Source organism: Nelumbo lutea, chromosome 6, assembly GCF_056320005.1.
Source record: "Nelumbo lutea isolate HS-2025 chromosome 6, American lotus-T2T, whole genome shotgun sequence".
In the NCBI taxonomy this organism is placed as follows: domain Eukaryota; kingdom Viridiplantae; phylum Streptophyta; class Magnoliopsida; order Proteales; family Nelumbonaceae; genus Nelumbo; species Nelumbo lutea.
The window spans coordinates 14,714,127-14,734,165 of NC_142689.1; the positions used below are offsets into that span (position 1 = coordinate 14,714,127).

At 36.0% G+C, this 20,039-nt stretch overlaps 2 protein-coding genes across 11 annotated transcripts; both read left to right on the forward strand.

Annotated features, from left to right (window-relative positions):
* The first annotated feature begins 915 nt into the window (after positions 1-915).
* Positions 916-16,947, forward strand: EMB2735 (embryo defective 2735). Of its 9 annotated transcripts, XM_088950974.1 has the most exons (9): positions 932-1,071; positions 1,176-1,210; positions 2,956-3,065; positions 3,148-3,268; positions 5,907-6,073; positions 6,258-6,311; positions 6,534-6,605; positions 6,781-6,943; positions 16,549-16,947. In XM_088950974.1, the coding sequence occupies exons 5-9, from the start codon at positions 5,936-5,938 to the stop codon at positions 16,740-16,742; spliced, it is 621 nt and encodes a 206-aa protein (XP_088807100.1). In that variant the 5' UTR covers positions 932-1,071; positions 1,176-1,210; positions 2,956-3,065; positions 3,148-3,268; positions 5,907-5,935; the 3' UTR covers positions 16,743-16,947. The 9 variants fall into 9 exon arrangements, with proteins under 9 accessions (XP_088807103.1, XP_088807100.1, XP_088807099.1 ...); XM_088950973.1 differs by lacking the exon at positions 2,956-3,065; XM_088950979.1 differs by lacking the exons at positions 6,258-6,311; positions 6,534-6,605 and having other exon boundaries at positions 2,890-3,065.
* On the forward strand, positions 16,910-19,985 carry LOC148847517 (pentatricopeptide repeat-containing protein At5g04780, mitochondrial-like). Of its 2 annotated transcripts, none has more exons than XM_088950971.1 (2): positions 16,910-18,986; positions 19,234-19,985. In XM_088950971.1, the coding sequence occupies exon 1, from the start codon at positions 16,910-16,912 to the stop codon at positions 18,776-18,778; it is 1,869 nt and encodes a 622-aa protein (XP_088807097.1). In that variant the 3' UTR covers positions 18,779-18,986; positions 19,234-19,985. The 2 variants fall into 2 exon arrangements, with proteins under 2 accessions (XP_088807097.1, XP_088807098.1); XM_088950972.1 differs by having other exon boundaries at positions 19,370-19,985.
* Positions 19,986-20,039: the final 54 nt, after the last annotated feature.

The following is a 20,039-nucleotide window of genomic DNA, read 5'->3' on the forward strand; positions in this document are numbered from 1 at the left end:
CGAGTACTAAAAGGAATTGGCCATTGCCTCACAAACTGAAGATGGTAAAAGAGGATTTCTGGAAGTGAAATCCTAGATATTGATCATATTCTAACGTGAAAAGAACTATAAAGAAAAAAAACCCTAACATTTGAAAACCAGAAAAGAACACACTAGAGAAGAACAAAGACTACAGCTAGATAACTTTGATTCTTTTTGCTTGAAATAGTACAGTTGTTCGTGCTCTATTTTGGTTGATCAATTTAATTTTAGCATAAAAACAATGATTAAATGATCAAGTCTTACATTTCTCATTTCTCAATTTTCCATAAAAATTGTATCCAGTTGATGTTGCCAAAAGTATCACAGGGTTGAACCCTCAAACCATATTAGACAAACAAGTTTTGTCATCCTGAATTGGCCAATAATTAATAACCATCTATGCTTTTAGTTTTTATTTTTTTAATTGTAAAAAATTGTTTGCACATTTGACATTTTGCATGGTCTTATTATTGAGCCATCTCCAACTTTATTGGTATTTTAAACTTTAAAGGGCTCTCTCATCAATTCTTTTAACAACTATGAATAAATTGAGTTATTTATCCCAAAGGATGAGGTAGTACAGTGTAAATTTCTAAAATTAATTTTTTAATTAAAAATTATGTGTCTATTTGACAAGTCTTTTGTAGAAGATCTATTACAAGATTTGATGGTTAAAAGACAAAGTGAAGATCAGTTTGATTTAAATATTTTACATACATCTAACAAAAGACTATAAAGTTAGAATACCGTTTGGTAATATAAATATCTTATGTACAGGCCAACAAACTTTTCATTTAATATGTGGGATCCATATACCATTGGTGAAAAGAATTGCCAAACGCAGCCTTAACTTTTTCCTTCATTTTTTATTTCTCAATTATTCAATAAAGAATTATTCAAAATTGTTTCCTTGTCTTCGGGCCCTTTCTGCTAGTTAGTAATTACAACGTTTGGGTTTGGCAAACATTCGGAAAAGGGTCGCCCTTCACTCGATTTCGAGTTTTCGACTGAGAGAAACTCTGCCCCAGCGACTGAGAAGCATCTTCACAGGCATGTTCTTCTCCTTTCTTCTTCCAGTCTTCGGGTTTTTTTTTTTTTTTAATGTATTTTTCTTCTTCTCTTAATATGTACTAATCGAGATTTTTATCTTGTAGGAGGCTAAATACTCTCTGTTCTTCGCCGTGTTCAGGTACAATCAGCTGCCGTTGCTCATCCTTTTTTTTTTTTCAGTTTCAATTGATGTAGGGTTTTAAATGTCTATTTCTCCACGCCCAAATAGTTCCTAACGAATGTATATTTCAGGTTCATTTGCTTTACCGTTTTTTTAACCTGTGTTTCTTAACCTTGATGCTCTTTGTTTGTTTGATTCATGCTTGTTCCCCGATTGGTTTATTTGTTTGTTTCTTAAATCCTGTGTTTCGTTTGAATTCAATCTGAATTTAGTCATTTGTCAACATAATGCCATCCACGGCCTAGAGGAGATGGGTACCAAAATGGCCTATCTGTTGTTGAGCCAGCGTTAGGCATGAATGTTGAAGAAATTTGAATCTGTCTCTATTCAAACCAGGTTAAGCATCTTGAACATATGCCGTTTCTTCCCTCATTTTCACCATTTAAGCCTGAGTGCCTGACATAGGCCAGCTCTAGGTAAAGGCCTAAAGTGTAAAGAATCATTCATGGCAAGGGCCAATAATTGCATTGTTTAGGCACATTCCATTTGACACAACCAATTCAGATCTCAGAAATCACATATTATAGGAAAATAAATAGAAAAAGAAAAAGAACAGACCAGGGGTCATAGATTCAATCATTGCTTCTATTATCTTTAAGCTCTTCTCTGCTTCTCAAATTGTGCATGAGTTAACTGTACATACATAATTCAAGGATGCTAAGCTGAAGGCAGCCTAACTTAAGAGGAAGAAAAACCAACTGACCTTATATATAATTATGTGGAGAAGGCCTAACTAGCTTGATGTGGTTATTTTTCCACTCAAGGGAACAAGGGAAAAATTCCAATACACAATCATGAGCTTTCTGCAAACTCAGTCATGAGGGCACTTATCCTCAAGGCAATAGCATATCTTGTTTTCATACATTCTGTTGAATACAATTATTTGATCTAGGAGTTATCTGCCTCTCATGTGCTCCTTAAAATGGAAATGGGGTGATGCAGGAGTTGCCAATTATTCAATTCTGGCAATTGCAATTGGCTGTCATTTAAGGAATTTAATTTGTCAAGAAAACCATATGATCAAGGCAATGTGGGAGATGATGTCTCCGTTTTAGTTACTCAAGTACAGGTGTATCTATTACCCAACAAGCATTGTCTCGTTAAAACCTTCCATGGCAGAGCATGTTCAAGCCAATAAAGTTATCTGATATGAGTCTTATGTTTATCAGGGTGCAATTAGAAAGTAGCTTCTAGAGTTATATTTGTATATATGGTTAGTCCTACTTAACGGGCATATGCTTGTTGGTAATATTTAATTTACCATTTCCTTTCTGGGGTGGTTTAGAAATAGGAGATAAATTTCTTAGTTATCTTTTCTCATTTTGCTTTAATTTTTTTTGGACAAATTTTTCATTTCCTTTTCGGTATTATAAAAAGGTTTTGAAAAGTACATGTTCTAGATGGCAATCCTGTTCTACTTGGAGGCATTTGATGGATTTTATTTTTTTCACAGAATCAAAGAAATGGTATCTTCCCTTTAATTCTACAGTAGCAACTTTTTCCTAGCTTTTATTTTATTGATTGATTGCATGCATCAAAATTAGGTGCGGTTTCCTGGTTAAGGATACTTATTTATTTTTATTATAATTAATAAATTCAATAAAATCTCTAAATTATTTTTGATTGGTATATACAAGGTATTTGTTCGTGAGAGAGGTAGGTTGAGTTAGGGTTTGAACTGCTTGAAGTTTTCTTCTCCTCAGATTCTTTGTATTTTGTTTGAGATTTTCTTCGCAATCTTAACATCTGCCATTAAAGCAACCTTCAATGCTAAATTTTTCACATCCGCCATTATTGCTGAATCAAGCTTCAGGTATTTTTCACCACTATTTGTTGTCACAATCCAAAGGGTAGGGAGATGATGACGACTGAGGTTTGAAGTCTCTTATTCACAGGTGATGGCAATTGATGTTCAACGGGCACTATTTTTTTCTTTCCATCAACTTTGTTTCCTTTTCCCCAACGCTTCAAGCACTGTGAGGGATATTTGCTCCATCTGTTGACTGCACACATAATGTAGGTTTTTCTCTGCTCCCTTCCGTGCAATAGTTTAATCTCTATCTTGTTTCCTCCGCTCCTTTCGCTATGTCTTGCTTTGACATTTTGTTTTGAACCAGTGGAGAATTTGATTCTGTTGTTTCAATCTGCACATGAATCTGACAAATTCAGTAATCAGAAATATTTGCTTTGACTGGGATAGATTAAATAAGTTTAGAGGTTGGTTGCCCTTCACTATTCCCATTTCACTGTTACACACTCTGCTTAAAATAAAAAAGAAAATGGTTGTCACTAGGCCAAACTGATGGCACACAGAGCCCAAGAATCAAGCCATAGTTGTCAAGGCGATATCTAGGCGGGCGCCTAGGCGATAGGGCGCCCTTGGAGGCTCGCCTCGCCTAATCGCCAAGCAGTTTTCTATAGTGTGTTATAAAAAACTTTTTTATTCTTAATTTTTTGAGGTTATAATTATAAAATAGACATTTTTTAAACTAAAATGTTCATTTCGTGTGTTTATATACTAATTTCTTTTTATTATTTTCTTATTTATTAGGGTTTAATCAACACAAACATTGCTAAATGCTGTATTGAACCCTCAAAGACTTAAAAACCTGAACCAATAAGTAAGGAAGAACATAAAATGTTGTCCAATCAACACATTTTCTTCTTTTTCTTTACTAATTTTGTGTGTTTATTTTCTAATTTCTTCTTCTTAATCTTATTCTTCCACATTTTCTTTTCTTCTTTTCCTATAACAGAAATAGGGGTTCAGCCCCTATATTTTTGAATTTTCTTTTCTTTCTTATTTTTCTTCTCATGAATATGTTGGAATATGTTGATTTTCTATACTTTAACATGAAGTTTATACTTTTCTTATGAAAATTATGAATATTTATTAAGGAAATATGATTATGGAACCTAGGGAACTACCCTAAGATACATGTTTTTACTTAAAAAAATGCATCGCCTAGGTGACAAGGCACCCCCCTGTCGCCTAGCCTTGCCTTGGCGCCTTGAAAACTATGAATCAAGCTTGGCCAGGCCAAGGCAGACTTTGAATTCAAGATGAGAAAACCATTATTGGTGGTATGAGGATCAAGATCCCCGGGGGGGGGGCAGTGGAGCTCAAAGATTAAGGCCTTTAAGCCTAATGGGAAGGGTTATGAGGGGCAATCATTTCTAGTTCTCAAGGCGTGTTTGTAGGAGGGAGACAAAATCATTGATGACATGTTAATGTAGGGGCTGGTAGATAGAACTTGGAAGGCAAGGTCGATGAGTAGCCTTGCTTCAAAATCCAACAGGGTATAGTCTGAGTATTTGGGAAAATCCAGAGAACTACTAGAGAATAATAAAGAGAAGGAGAAATGATGTGTTTCTAACTTTCTCCAATACTAACAGAGGAGAAAAGAACAATTATGGAGGAGAGTAAAAGTTAACTTGTTCATTCAATTCTGCTGTTCTGAATGGATTTACATGCATATGGAATTCCTCAGAGGTTTGACTAAGTAGAAACTTAGCAATTACTAAGATTGTAGCTGACTCCTAATTAGGATCCTAGAAATTCCTAAGAGTAGAAACTCAGAAAATAGAAATACAGCGAAGTAGTAGTTGACTTAAACAAATAGTTTCCTAACAAAATAGGAAACTGTAAAGAAAACAACAGCTGGTTTAAAAAAAATAGAAATTATAAATTTAGAAAGCTGTCAGATTCTAAATCTGGGTGCTGCCAATTGTTCAGTCATATGTTTTAGTAACTTTGGGATGCTCAAATCTCTCTAAAAATTGATTTGCTGTATCCTCTATTGCTGTAGAGCACATCAGGACCATACTGGTCCCAACAGATACAAGATTGTAGCTTCTCTATAATCTGTTCATCCCTTTTCTTTTCTCTGAGTTAGGCATTTGGTCCTGTATAATTAGCTAGGTTTTTCCTTCTATCTTGGTTGGATTTTTTCCATATTTTGTTATTGTTTCTTTATTTCCTTTTAATAGCTTTGTGTGTTTGATATTCATGCTTTTCAATGTTTGACATAATGCTGGTTATATGGCACATGTATGCAGCTTATGTGTTCTCATTTCAGTTTTTTTATCATCTGTTCATTCATTTGATCCATTCCTATTTGAAAATTCCCTGGATTTCTCAAAGTCCTTCAGTCATTCTACTTGAACAGTTTCATTTTTTATCATTTTCTTTTGTTTGGTTTCTATTTTCAGTTGCAAATGAAAATTCTGTTGGATGGGATTGGGAACTTGTTATGTTATTGTTTACTTTTGACTTTTGACTTTTGAGGACTGGTGGAACATTCTAATTTTAGAGGGAGGGGGTTCATCGGTTTCTTTATTTCTTTTAATTTCTTTCATTTGGATTAATGGCCTTTTCTTTTGACGAGTAAACAAGGATAAAACCATTATATTGCAGCATTTTGCTATAAAAAAAGTTAATTATATTAAGTTTGAGGCACCCATCTGGTTTTCTTTTCAATGGATAAGTTGAAAATTTGCAAGAAGGTTGCTTAATATGTCATTTTAAGATTCCCATTTTGTTGAAATTGATGAACTTTGTTTTGATGAGTAATGAAATGTACTAGCCTGAAAACTGGTTGAGCTTAACCTCTCTGAAAGTTCTGTAGAGTGTCTGACAAACTTCTTTTAACAGGTTTTTGTTCACAGAACTTGTGAAACAAAATGAAATTCAAGGTTGTATGGAGGAAAGTGCGTGATTATGTCCGCTATGATTTGAAGGAAATCGCTTTCCCTTCATCTTTGCCTGATCCGCCCCATATAAAAAAGAGGAGAAAATTGACATGGAATGAACGATTTCTTGTAAGTTGTTCATCTTCCTGGATTGGTAGTGTCCCTTGTTAGACTGTTGATCTATAATTACATATTATAATTTCCTGTGAATTTGGACTGTTTAAGTGTTTAATTGATAAGACACCTATTCAGTATAGTAAGACTCAGATGATCCTAACAAATTTGTAGGTTGACATTGTATTTCCAAATGCAGGTCCATACAATAACCTTCCTGCCAGGCCCAACATATATAATTCAATATTTAATTGTGAGGATGATTAGGTTTATCCAACTATGCTACCTGGGTACTTGTACAAGGGTGCATATCATGTTGCATACTTCTATTTTCAGTGTAGATTTCATATACAATACCATATCCAGCTGTGTCCTTGTGGTACCCAGGTAACATGGTTATCCAGTCAGTTTGAATTTGTGCTACTCTTTCATTTGACATGCAAGCTATCAATTGGGTGTACTTGGTTGATGGCAGGTATACATATATTTGTTTGATGGCAGAGAACCATGCTATTTGCTTGAAAGTTTTCGATGTTCACACTTTACAGTATTCCTTATTTCTTTTTTCTCTTAATTTACAAATATAGCTTGTTTTATGGATACTTGCTCTCAAAAATTGTGGGGTGTAACATTCCATCATTTTTTTTCCAGATGACTCAGAATTCCTCTGCAAAAGTTTGGAATCCATTGGATAACATACTGTTTCTGAATTTCTTCTGCAGGTGTTGAAAGAGGCATCTAGACTTTATGCAGCAAGTTGGGTACGTGATATTGGTCCTGATCTTCGCCCAAATGATTACAGAAAAGATGAAAACAATGAAGTAAAAACTACTAGTGGAAATAAACCAACCAAAGAAAAAGAACCCTCCACATTGGAGGACCTTGGTGGGCTTCTACTTCCTTTCTTCTCTTTTTTATAAATTTTACAATTTACCATTTATACTAGATTTTTCTAGTAAGCCATTTTTCTAATATTTTTTGTTAAGATAAGTCACTCTTCTTTCTGATGGACCATCAGAATCATAAAATTACCTCTATCTAATGATATTTTTTTTCGCTGCACTGTCTAATGATATTATTTCTTATGATTTTATTATTTGTCACTTGGTATGTGGTTTACCTGATTCCATCAAATGAAATCTCAAGTTGTGCCATAGACTGCAATCTAAAACAAATTGTTATTTGTTCTCTGCCAAGTATTATTGATCTAGAATTAAATTTATGAAAGGAGGTAACCTGTGCTTGAACACTTGTTAACTAGAAGATGACGATGGTGGAAGGAGAGATCACTTGGTGAACTAGAAGATGATGTGTAAACCCAAACTGGAAGGGGTTGGGGGAGTGTTGGGGTTAGGTCACCTTTTGGAGAGAAACATTGCTTTTCTGGCTGGGTAAGTGGCTGTAGGGATTTCCCTTGGAGCAAAACTGTCTTTTGGATTCTGTCATTTGAAGCAAGTACAAAAGGTATAGGAATGGGTGGGACACCAACTTGGCTCTATCTCAAACTTCTTCCCTCAGCCCTTGGAAATGTATTGTCACTTACTGAGTATTTTTTTTTTCTCCCTTCTTGCGTTATAGTCTAGGTAATGGCAACTGAATTAAATTCTTGGCATACATTTGGCTTGGACAACAACCTCTTTGTTCCTCTTACCCTTCTCTTTAGGCTTACTCTTAATAAGGATGCCACCATCTCCTTGGTTATCTGTAGAGGGGAGCATGGCCTCTCTTTTAATTTTAGTTTCTGCAGACCCTTAACTGATGTTGAAGCCTGTGAGATGTCCTCTCTCCGTTCCTCCCTCTTCTGTTTTTCTCACCCCTCTGTTCCCTGACAAGAGAACAGAAGCTGGTGGCAGGTTCAGCTAACCCCTTCCCTCCTATTAAGAAAATTTGGCTTTCAGTGGCTGGTCCTTCCTAGAGTTCAAGGTTTAAAATGTCGGTGTCGATGGAAATGTTGCTTACCAAAATATAGGACATATGTCGGAAATGTCGGAAATGTTGAGGGGAAATATTGTAAAAATTAGAGACATTGTGGAAATATTATGAAATATGTGGAAATATGCAATGATATTTTGTGAAATGATAAAAGAAGCATTAATACATATTTCTAGACTATTATCTTATTCCCAACCATTATATAAAGCTAAGAAACAAAGATCAATAAAAAAATTAGTAAATGACGATTTACTGATTTATTATGCATTTTGATGTTTTTACAAGGTTATCTGATATTTTCTTTTTTTATTTTTAATTCTGATTTATTATAAATTCTAATATATTTATTTCACACTAGTAAATAGAAATACATTTATTCTGATTTTTTAAATATTAAAGTTATAATACATTATGTTTTATTATAAATTTAATAAACTGATTCTCCTTTTTGTAGTATTAAGATTATGATAAATTCTGATTTCTTATAAAACTTAATGAATTTATTATGATTTTTAATACTAAACTTATAATAAATTATGATTTAGTATAAAATTTAATAAATTTATTTTGATTTTTTATATTAAATGTAGAATATGATTTATTAAAAAATTTAATAAACATTTTCTGATTTTAATAAATATTTAAAAAAATACTGACTAATTAATATTTGATTACTTGAAAAACATTTTATGTTTTATATTATAAAGTAATTAATTTATTGTTTTGTTTTTATATTTTGTTAATTCTTTTTTATAAATATTTTATTTGAAATATTAAATAGAAATTATTAATGGAAAAATTTATATTAATATACTTATTATAATAATAATATAATATATTAATGTACATTAGTTGACATCCTGTCAACATTATCGACATGCTGTTGACATAATAGGAAAAACTGCCTTTTTGGTTATTTGGATGATTTGGTTGACATTTCCGAAATATAGGAAATGTCGACCAAAATAATGTGATTTTTATATTACCATCCATTTTCATGTCGGTGAGCCTCGACATCGACATTTGTTGGGCAACATTAGCGACATTTTGCGACATTTGAAACCATGCTAGAGTTAGCTTTTTTGTGTGGGAGGCTTCATGTGGTAGTATCAATACTTTTGACAGGATTTTGAGGAAAGGAAGGGGCAACTGTATGTTACTCCCCATGCTTGTTTTGTGTGTTTGAGGGAAGGGGAATCTTGTGGCCATGTTCTTATTAACTGTGAGGTAATCACAGCCTTTGGCAGTATTTCCTTGATATCTTCTATAACTGCAGCTTCTACTGGGCTCCCTCCAACTCAATGAATCACTTCCTCAATCAATGGTTGGGGTGCAAAATGGGTAAAATAGGAATTCTATTTGTGGGAAGGCTGTCGTCCATGTTGTGTGGTGGTGTATTTGAGAGGAGCATAATAAAAGAATTTTTGAAGACAAATGCTCCTCTTTGGAAGATCTAAAAGGGAAAATTATTTTCCAAGTTAACTATTGGATGACAACTACAGAGCAGTTTAGATGCATCTCTTCAGAAGAATCAGAATTGGGGCAGGTTCTGAGTTCTTCATGCATGGCTTCTGCTCATAGTGCTTTATTGGCTTCAAGATCCCCAACTGAAAACATTCTTTAGTTTGATGGCAGCTGTGTCAGTCTGTTGAACCACAGGGGTCAGGCAGGTATTGGGGGGCCGAATTCTAAATTCTACTGGGGATTTGGTATGGGCCTTCAGTGGACCAATTAGAGGCAGAAGCTGTTGAAGCTGAGGTTCCTTGCTGGAGGGTCTGAGGACTGTGGTGTCTCTAACCTTTTCTTCAGTGCTGGTGGAAAGAGATTCTATGATTGTTATCAGCTGGATGAAGGATTTATGGGATGGACCTTGGGGATTCACTCATCCGTTTAGTGAAATCATGGAAATCTTGTCTCGGATGACTTGTTATTTCAGGTGGATCCACAGAGAGCTGAATAGTGTGGCAGATGCTCTAGCAAAATCTGGGGTGGGCAGGGATTCCTTATATATTGATTCTTTGTTACCTTTTTAAATGGTTTGGAGGACTTATTGTTTTTTGGCTGATCTGGTGGGGTGTATTGATTATACATCTTGTAAATCCATACCTTTTCTTGTTTAATGAAAGTTACCTTTTCTGATATATATGAAGCACTTAACAATTGAAGCATGTAAAACTTTCTATCTATTTATATCTCCTAGTTGCATAACTTCAAGTAGATAGTGTGATGATAAACATCTTGCATTCCTAATCCTAGGAGAATGGCCCTCTGCCTTCATAAGGTCCTTTGAAGCTAGCCCAAACAAGTCAGTGTGGGGCAGCACCCTTGATCTAAAATTTTGGCCTATATATAAAGGGGTTGGTTTTAGGGGCCATAACTTGGTTTAATGGTAAAACCTTGGGCTGGCAACATGAGAATGCAGTCACGAGTCTGAGAGCAGCCACTTTGTGTTAAAGAAAAAAAAACCAAAGGTTAGGACCATATCCAATCTACCTCTCCCAACCAACATTGGGTAATGACCTTTTTTGTATAAAGGGATCGGTTTTGTGGTTTTAGTCACAACTCATTCTATTTTAGCATCGGGGATCAGACATTAGCTCTACTTCTATCTCTATTCCTTCTTTAGTAGAAACTTTGCTATTTGAGATCCTATTGCTTCTTTAAGTTCTACCATTATTGGCTAACATATTATATAATATCGTTAACATGTGGGAAATAAATGGCCATATGATCAAAGTTGAATGGTGATAGATGAACGTGTGAGCCATACAGAAAAGCTGACAATGTGTTAAGTCCAAAAAATGAACCATTAACAGAACAGTGGTTCTGGTTCTGTGTGATTCAAAACACAACCACAACTATACATAGAAGAACACCTATGATGGTTCAAAACCAATATTTTCATTTTTATAAAGAGGTGGTATGGTTCTAGAACACAACCGGCCTTTTTTTGAATCATGAAGTGAGCACCACCAAAATTGGTTTGAAAGTTCTAGTCCAAGTAAATCTTGCTTGAAGAAATCCCAGTTCTCTCAGCTCGTAACAACTAATCAAATGGTTGAATTTCCTCATATTGGTGGTGAAGGTCCTATTGAATCTATTGGATTCATAAGTGAAACAAGTGACATTAAAAATACCTTTGACACACCAGAGTCCCTCCTAGAGGCCTTTGATGGCAAACAATTCTTCCAACAACTCTCTTGTCTCCCTATATGAAATTAAACCATAAACATTTGTTACCACTCACACAAAGTTATCATTTATGTTTCTTGATTTCACCAAGCATAGATATCTCCCTATCAGTTCCTTGATATCCTCAAAGACTTACATGTTCCACATACATATGATTCCTCTTGATGCTCTCCAAGATGGTAAACTTGCCCAGACAACATTTCTTGCAGTTAAAAAACTTCTTATCCATTGACATTTCACCTCAAACAATTTTGATTCTTATATTTACACTATCCAGTTTGACCCTTTCAAAGAATTTTTAACAGTCTGTCTTTTCCCAGCACTTCCTAAGCCTTGTAATATTCCAACTCATATTTTTTTTCTCTTTTTGTGCAGCCCCTTGTTTTCCTACCCTCTTCCTTCCTTCCGCTTTTTCCTTGTCATATACAATATCACATTTCAGCTTCTCTAATTCACTCCTATTCTTCTATTGCTTGGTTTCAGCCCCATCTCCTTTTCTAGAATACACTTTCAATTTCTGTGTCCCTTTTATTTCCATCCTGTTAAGGTTCAAAATATTGGAAACACAAAGTGTATCGAAAAGACAAATTTAAGAGACAAATAGGATAGTGATTTGATGTTTATTTTGTATTCCCTATTGTATAGCCTTTGGTTGTACATGGGTTTCCCTTTCTTTTTTTAACGAATCAATACTTTACCTCTTCTCAAAAAAAAGGCAATTTTAAGAGACATATTGGGATATGCTTTGGATACGCATAGATACAAATGAAAAACCAAAATACACGTGGATACACTTTGAAACTCAAATACATCCTAAAAAATATATGACCATACATAAGTTATTTAAACATAAAAACCTTACTCTAATGGTTTACATGAAGTGTGAGAGATCAGGACACGATCTGTTGAAAAATGACAGAAAAACTAAAATGTGTACATATATACCTTGATTTTCAGAAAATCAATATAATTAGTCTTAATATTTGTTAATATATAAATTTTAATAATCAGTTTTAGCATTTAATGACAAACACCTAGGGGTGGACATCCCAGCCCAACTCAGAAATTCCAGGTTTGGGCCTCAGTTTTGTGTTCAAGCTTGGCCCAATGAAATTATGTGCATATTGTATATAATATTTTATATTATATAATGTATCAAAAACATGTGCATATTATATGCCATTTTATATAAAATGTTATATATGTAATATCTTATCTATAAAAGACTTAGGCCTGACCCAATCCATAATCAGTTAATCACCCCTATAAACATCCACTAAAAAGAAAAAGTTTATTTAAAGACCAAAATGTATAAAATTTAAACAACAAATAGGTTTAGGCATAGTGGTGGTTTCATGGTTATTACAAACTAGTGATCAGGATTAAAACCTTATTATAACCTATTTTAGTTTTTACTCCCAAAATTATGTGCATTAGGTGTTAGAATGGTGTGCCAAATTTAAAATTCAAATTCAAAACTTGCCTTAAAGATTAGTAATTAATAATGAGAAGGATTATCAATAAAAGAAACATTAACGAGAAAAGGAGTAATTAATGAGAGAGGGAAAGTAATTAATTAGAAGAATTAGTAATAAAAGAAAGATAATGATAGAGGGAGGAATTAAAGTAATTAATGAGAGAGTGAGAGAGTAATTAATTAGAACAATTAGCAATAAAAGAAAGGGGAGTTAGTAATTTGTAATGTATTGGCTCGTACCAGGTCCATATCGTCCAATATAGACCCTAAATGGTTCAATACGAGCTTGTATCATCCCAATACAGATGAAAAGAAATGGAATGATTGCTTTCTATGCGTTTTGTGTATCAGGCCTTTATTGGAACAATACAATACGTATCGGACAATATGGGCTGATATATTGCGAAATTTTAAACCTTGTCCTATTCTATTCACAAACATCTTCACAGCTTTACCTGATCATCTACGAACTTCATGTTAGACAGTGAATGCCCTTGGCTCCAATCAGAATGATGTACATTATGACATTTAATGTAAATGAATAAAGTACATATTTGATTCATGTTATTATGGTGTGTTTCTGTGTAATACCCTTAAATTGGACACCTATGAGACTCGTGTTAGTTTAGAATCTTCAAAGTGGTTTGATAGATCTGGGGAGATTTATCTTGCCAAGGCTGACACTGATGTGCCGCCAAGTTGATTGGGGTGGTTTGTCTCAATTGTTAGGGTGAGACCTAAAGTACATGCGGTGTGAGTTTTCTTAAAACCCTGAACTGGACCAAAATTCCAATATTGTTCTAGACCTTAGAGATAGATGGGCAAAACTGGAATGTTACACCTGACCCCTAGACTCGATTATGATACTACACTAGGTGTCGGATTGGGTTGTCTTCGATATGCCAATCAGTGAGATCCTTAGATGGGGTCAAAAAACCTGGGTATGTTGGGTCAGTTCGAGAATTCATCTAAGTGGGTGATCATAGTGACAGGACCAACCCCTCTGTCGGACAAAGTAAATGATCGGGGATGCACTCTCTCTGATGGAAACCTAAACTTCCGACAGTTGATTTCAACCGTTGAAATTTGTTTTGCAAAATATATTTATATAAAGATATACATTCATATATTATGGTTTCAAAATGTTTGCAAAAGGTTTTAATTCCTGGGATCCATGTGAGTAGAGAATGCAACACTGTTGCTTGCAGCCGAGGGAGAGGTCCTCTCTTGTCAGGCAGTGTTTGATCATTATGGGCTGAGAGGTTAAGTGTAAAACCATTAAGGGTAATACCTGATGGGTTAATCTTGCATTTGCCCACAGTCCTTGGGTTTTTATAAGGTGGCTTGACCCAATGACCATTTAGTGTAAATGTTGGGCCTATTAAGAGCCCATGTGATGGACTCAGGGGTTCACTGTCTCCTATAGTGAATTCGGTCAGGCCTTGTAACAGAGGTTTGGTTGAACCCATGTGGTTGATGTGTAGATCAATGTTTGGTTCCCACACCATATAAGGATAGCCAACTGGGCAATAGATTAAAATATTAAATGAGCACAAAGACTTAATGGGCCTAAAACCCAATTCGAACTGGCTTAATAAGATTAATTAAATGAGGGCGGTTCTGGGATTTGGATCAGTAGATAGGATAAGGGATTATCCCTATCCACTTAAAGAGTCCATATCCAAATAAAGATTTGGATCAGGAAACTCCTAATTTAATTAGGAAGGTTGATCTTTATCTGCAGATAAGATAAGAGATTATCCTTATCTCTTAAAGAGAGTCCATATCCAAATATAAAATTTAGATTAGGAAACTCCTAATAGGATTAGGAGAACCTCTCTTTAAGGCTATAAATAGGAGAGCAGGGCGAACCTGAAAGAACACAACAGATACAACAGATAATTTGTTGAATTAAGAGAGAAGACAATATACAGTTCGACTGCTTCTATCTTCTTCTCTTGTTCCTGTTCTTGCCGCCCTACCCAATTCGATCTCTACCAGGGGAGTGATCAAGAACAGTTCTTGATATTGCCTTTTGCTAGAAGAGGCAATATGAAGTCGTGCTCACCAGCCCTTCATCATATTCTTGCTGAAGAATCGTCTTGCTGATTCTGCTTCACCTCGTACCGTGTCATCTTCGGTGGAAGCAGTCTTTGGTTTTCTCCTTGGGCATGAACACCTTCATTAGGGGTTTACTATTACTCCGTATCAGGTATATCCCTCTACTCCCTTTTGGTTTCAGATCTGGTCCGGTTTGGTTTCAAAATTGATCATTGAAAATGCAGTTTTTTAAAATAGGGAATGCGATTCCCACATGGGAGAGAGAAATTTTTGAAATTTCGCCCAACCTTCCTGCAGGGTTCGGCCATCCATATGATGAATCTCTCATCCCTTCACTTCATAGGTTCATTGTTAGCACAAGTTCATTTGTAATCATGAAGGTGTGTAATACTCCACAAGGATTTGTTATCATTTCACTCACAACCAATTCCCCCAAGTACTGCTGAATCAGATCTTATATTCTCTCTTCCCTAGCCATGTCCCTTGCCTCACCAGCCAAATCCTGTCTAGACTCTTAAGTGTTTACCCTTTCCCCTCTCTTGCTCAGATACAGTTCATATGACATGTTGTGGTGGTGGGAGACTTATGAGGGGAACGGAGAAGGCTCACCTGCAGGATCCAACTTGGAAAATTTTACATGGTTGTGATCATATTCACACAGTTTGAGCCATCATGCAATATATTTTCATGGTTCTATTTTTTTAATGGTTCTTCTATGGTTGAACAATAATTCCATCATTGATTCACTACTATGATATTTTGGAATTTGGAATTTACTTTTTTGAGTTGTTATTGGGAATGGTCTGAAGTGGTACAGACAGATACACATAAAGAAGTTGTGAGCATGGAATGGAAACCTCTGGAGCCAAATAAACTAAAGCTAAACTTTGGTGGCAGCTCCTTTGGCAATCCAGGGAGGGAAGGTATAGGGGGGGTCTTTAGAAACCATCAAGGAGTTATAGTGGCTTTGTTCTTGGGACCAATTTGATTTGGAGACTCAGTTAAAGTTGAGATCATGGCTCTCTTACAAGCACTGAAACTAGCAGTACAGCTAGGATTAGAGAGCTGGAAGTAGGAGACTCTTTATTGGTTATTTCTTGGGTGAAGGAAATCAACTCAGCCCCTTGGAACACTAAGTTAGGGAAATTGACTTTCTTACGAAGAGCTTTAACACTAAGTTAAAGGACAGAAAATGGACTGGCAGATGTCCTAGATAAAGAGGGAGCTGATAGATCTACTTTATTTTGGGAAATGTTGTAATCTGTTAGTGGGAAAACAGGGGGCTGACAAACGTAGGTTTTGGGGGCGAGTTGTATTCTGATGTATTCTGGGTTGCTGAGTAGATGAAACACTTGTATTTTATCTCTGACATTAATAAAGGAAATTTATCTTGCTGATCAAAAAAGAAAAAAATTAGTACAATGTCTGAATAGCTATTAAATATAATGTAAAAACTGAATTGGTTACATCAACTTGATTGCCATAGAAATAAAATGTCATTACTATAACAATGATCTTAATACCATAATGGAACATCAAACTCCTGATATTCTACTTGTGGAACTGTGAAGTCCTTACAGAAAGAACATGAAAATGTACTTTATCAATTACAGTTTATAAGATTTCATTAATGAAAGGGTGAAAACTCCTCTTTTCAAAAAAGTTTGAAAGCTCACTTCATGCTTGAAAATAATTTAGTAATAGAGAGATCGTTGCCTCTTTCAGTCTCTCTTTTTCTTTTCTTTTTTTTTCGTTGAATGTTAAGCTTATATTATTGGGTTGACTGATGTTGGTTCAATATCTTTGATGAACTTGACTTAATAAACAGCGGTGGCTGCTAGAGGTGGAATGGAGACTCTAAGGCCTGCTTTACACCGGGTGTATATGACAAAAGCATCTGCTTACAGAGATACCCTCAAGAACTTCATACTAGGGTATCAAGAAGGAGTCCAGGAAGTCATGGAAAGGAAGGAAGACTCTAAATCCCAAGAGCCTGAAGATGCACTGAAGAGGTCCAATTGATCCTTTTCTCACAAATTTTTTAAGTTATTTTCAAGGGGGAAAAGCGATGCATAGAGCAGTTTGCCAACTGTAATATCACTCTGTATAGTTTTGTCATTTTCTATTGGCAGTTTGTAATAAAATTTACTTTAATTGTAAATTCAACTTTGAGGGCTCAGTAACATAATATGAGAACTCCACTGTGGAGATTTTGGGATTTCAGTAATTATTTTAGTTTCAATTCAAGATGTTTATCAGTTATGGCCAGTTGTCCATCTGAGGCACCAAACTTCAAAAGTCATATATGGTGTGGTGCCACTATGACTGAAGTATTGGATTTACAGGAACTATTGCTGAGCTGTGTGAACAACAAATCAGCCAGGAATGGGAAAATCTGCCACAGAAAAGTCATCCACTATGGTCTTCAACGAGATGTTCTAACATCAAATATTCTCATCAATATGTACTCCAAATGTGGTCTTGTTGATTTTGCACGCAATGTTTTTGATAGAATGCCTGAGCGAAGCATTGTCTCGTGGAATACCATAATTGGTGCATATACTCAACTTGGAGAGGAAGAAGAAGCATTGAAGCTTTTTATGCAGATGCAAAGAGAAGGGACCACACCAAGCGTATTTACCCTTTCTAGTATTCTTTGTGCTTGTGCTACAAAACTGGCAATCTGCGAAACGAAGCAACTACATGCATTAGCTCTTAAATCTGCATTGATTGCCAATGTTTTTGTAGGGACGGCTGTGCTTGATGTCTATGCAAAGTGCAAATTGATTAAAGATGCATGCAATGTGTTTGATGGCATGCCTGAACGAAGTGCTGTCACGTGGAGTTCGATGGTTGCAGGGTATGTTCAAAACAACCTTTATGAAGAGGCTTTGGTTTTGTTTCATAGAGCTCAAAAGATGGGTATGGAACAGTCTCAGTTTACACTCTCTGCTGCTCTCAGTGCATGTGCAAGCTTGGCATCAGTTATTGAAGGCACCCAGGTGCATGCAGTGATCATAAGAATTGGTTTTGTTTCGAATATTTTTGTGGCTGCATCTCTGATAAATATGTATGCAAAGTGTGGAAGCATTGAAGAAGCTTACTTTATATTTTCAGGTGTTGATGTGAAGAATGTTGTTGTATGGAATGCAATGATCTCGGGGTTTGCTAGACATGCTCAATTAATGGAAGCTATGATATTATTTGAGAAAATGCACCAGATGGGTGCATATCCAAATGAAATTACTTATGTTTCAATATTATCTGCCTGTAGTCATGTGGGCTTGGTTGAACAAGGACGAACATACTTTGATTTGATGATGAGAGATAAAAATGTAGAACCCAATGTCCTTCACTACTCATGCATGGTTGATCTTCTTGGTAGGGCTGGGTTGATTCATGAATCCTGGGACTTGATCAAAAGTATGCCATTTGATGCCACTGCCTCTATGTGGGGTTCCTTGTTGGCCTCTTGCAGGAACCGTGGGAACTTTGAACTGGCCCAGATTGCAGCAGAACGTTTGTTTGAGATTGAGCCCCAGAATGCTGGAAACCATGTTTTACTTTCAAACACATTTGCAGCAAATAAAAGGTGGGAGGAAGTTGCAAGGGCAAGGAAGCATCTGAAGGACAGTGGGATAAAAAAGGAGATGGGAAAGAGTTGGATTGAAGTTAAGGATAAGGTTCACACATTTATTGTTGGAGAGGGAAGCCATCCAAGAATTGCTGAAATTTATGCTAAATTGGAGGACTTGGCTGATGATATGAAGAAGCTGGATTACAAGATTGAGATGGCACATGACCTACATGATGTGGAGGAAGATCAAAAGGAAGAGCTCTTGAAGCACCACAGTGAAAAATTGGCTCTTGCTTTTGGCCTCATTATGTTACCACCTGGTGCACATATCAGAATCAAGAAGAACCTCCGCATCTGCGGAGATTGCCACTCTTTCATGAAGCTAGCATCGAGGATAACAAGGAGGAATATTATTGTAAGGGACACCAACCGATTTCACCATTTCAGTGGTGGATATTGTTCCTGTAGGGACTTTTGGTGATCTGTTCCTTCTAGTTTATGCTCCTTCCTGTTGTTGAATACTGCATTGCTGGCCTAGGATGCAACATTTGCTGTGCATAGTGGTCTTTGATTTATGCTTCTCAATCACTAGGCGTCAAGGTGCATTTTCCATGACCTCTAGTCCACATCTTTTACTGAATGATAGATGGGTCCTGCAAAAAGCACCGAGCTGCTCTATCAAATAAGAGGTGGGTCATTTGAATCCTAAGAGGTGGCAGACTCTCTTAGTGCTGAATAACTATACAGTTTTCCATATTTATATAACCAATGATAATTCAGATAGTTTCCCTATTTTTAATATCCTTCATCTTCCTTTTTGCTTTTTGAATCTTGATTTGTCTTAAATCTCCTCCATATGGCCATTTCAGTACAGTGCTTCATGTTTTCTCCAGAAGAAAATAAGTCCCAAAAAGTAATCTTTTTCTTCATTGGCAGGTGAATGGAGCTAGGTTGACTTGAGGCCCCAAAAGTAAAGCTTAATTGTAATAAAACTGGAGTGGGAGAGAGAACCTTACTAGATGTTTCCACATTCATACTGTACTAAGACATGAATAATTGGTTATCCTTACAGGACAAACCCCATTATACAGCCATACAGGTGGGAGCTGCCGAGCTGCTCAACTACGTGATTGGTCACTAACATGAGGCCAATGATAAACAGCTCATATCTGGGGGCCCACCCAAGTGGCAAAGCTGGCTGAGCCACTAAACATTGGATTCATGGAGGCCGAGGTCAATGGTTATCTTTCACTTCCTAGTCTTCATGGGCCCCTCTGGTCGCGTGACTAAAGTTGACTACATACTCACAAATTGCCTACATTGGTCGCCAATGGCATCAATCTCTCTCTCCAAATTCATTGCATAGAAACGAAATGCACGGCCTTTTATTGTGCTGGTAACTCCACTTCCACCACCTCCCTGGACCTCCATCCAGCTATCCTCACTTTTACTTCTCTACCTACCCTTCTCACTAATTGCTGATTCTGTTTTATTTACTTCAGGTGTTTGCCGAAAGCATTATTTTATATTTTATGAACTACTCAATTTTTTTTTTTTGAGAAAAAAATGAGAACGAACTACTCATTCTCAGTTACTTGGTGTATATTATTTTATAGATCAACCCATGGGAACCAGAACCTAAAAGGCTGCAATTCTTCAGTTAATTTAGCGTGCTCATATTTAGTTCATTATCCATTTGCAGCAATCCAAGTAGAAACTTTTGATCTGACTAGTGGGTGACA

Coding starts and splice junctions, on each gene's coding strand:
- LOC148847517 (XM_088950971.1), top strand. CDS start 16,910: ATGAGAACTCCACTGTGGAGATTTTGGGATTTCAGTAATTATTTTAGT.
- EMB2735 (XM_088950974.1), top strand. CDS start 5,936: ATGAAATTCAAGGTTGTATGGAGGAAAGTGCGTGATTATGTCCGCTAT. Junction 6,074..6,257: donor CATGGAATGAACGATTTCTT/GTAAGTTGTTCA, acceptor TTCCAAATGCAG/GTCCATACAATAACCTTCCT. Junction 6,606..6,780: donor TTCGATGTTCACACTTTACA/GTATTCCTTATT, acceptor TTTCTTCTGCAG/GTGTTGAAAGAGGCATCTAG.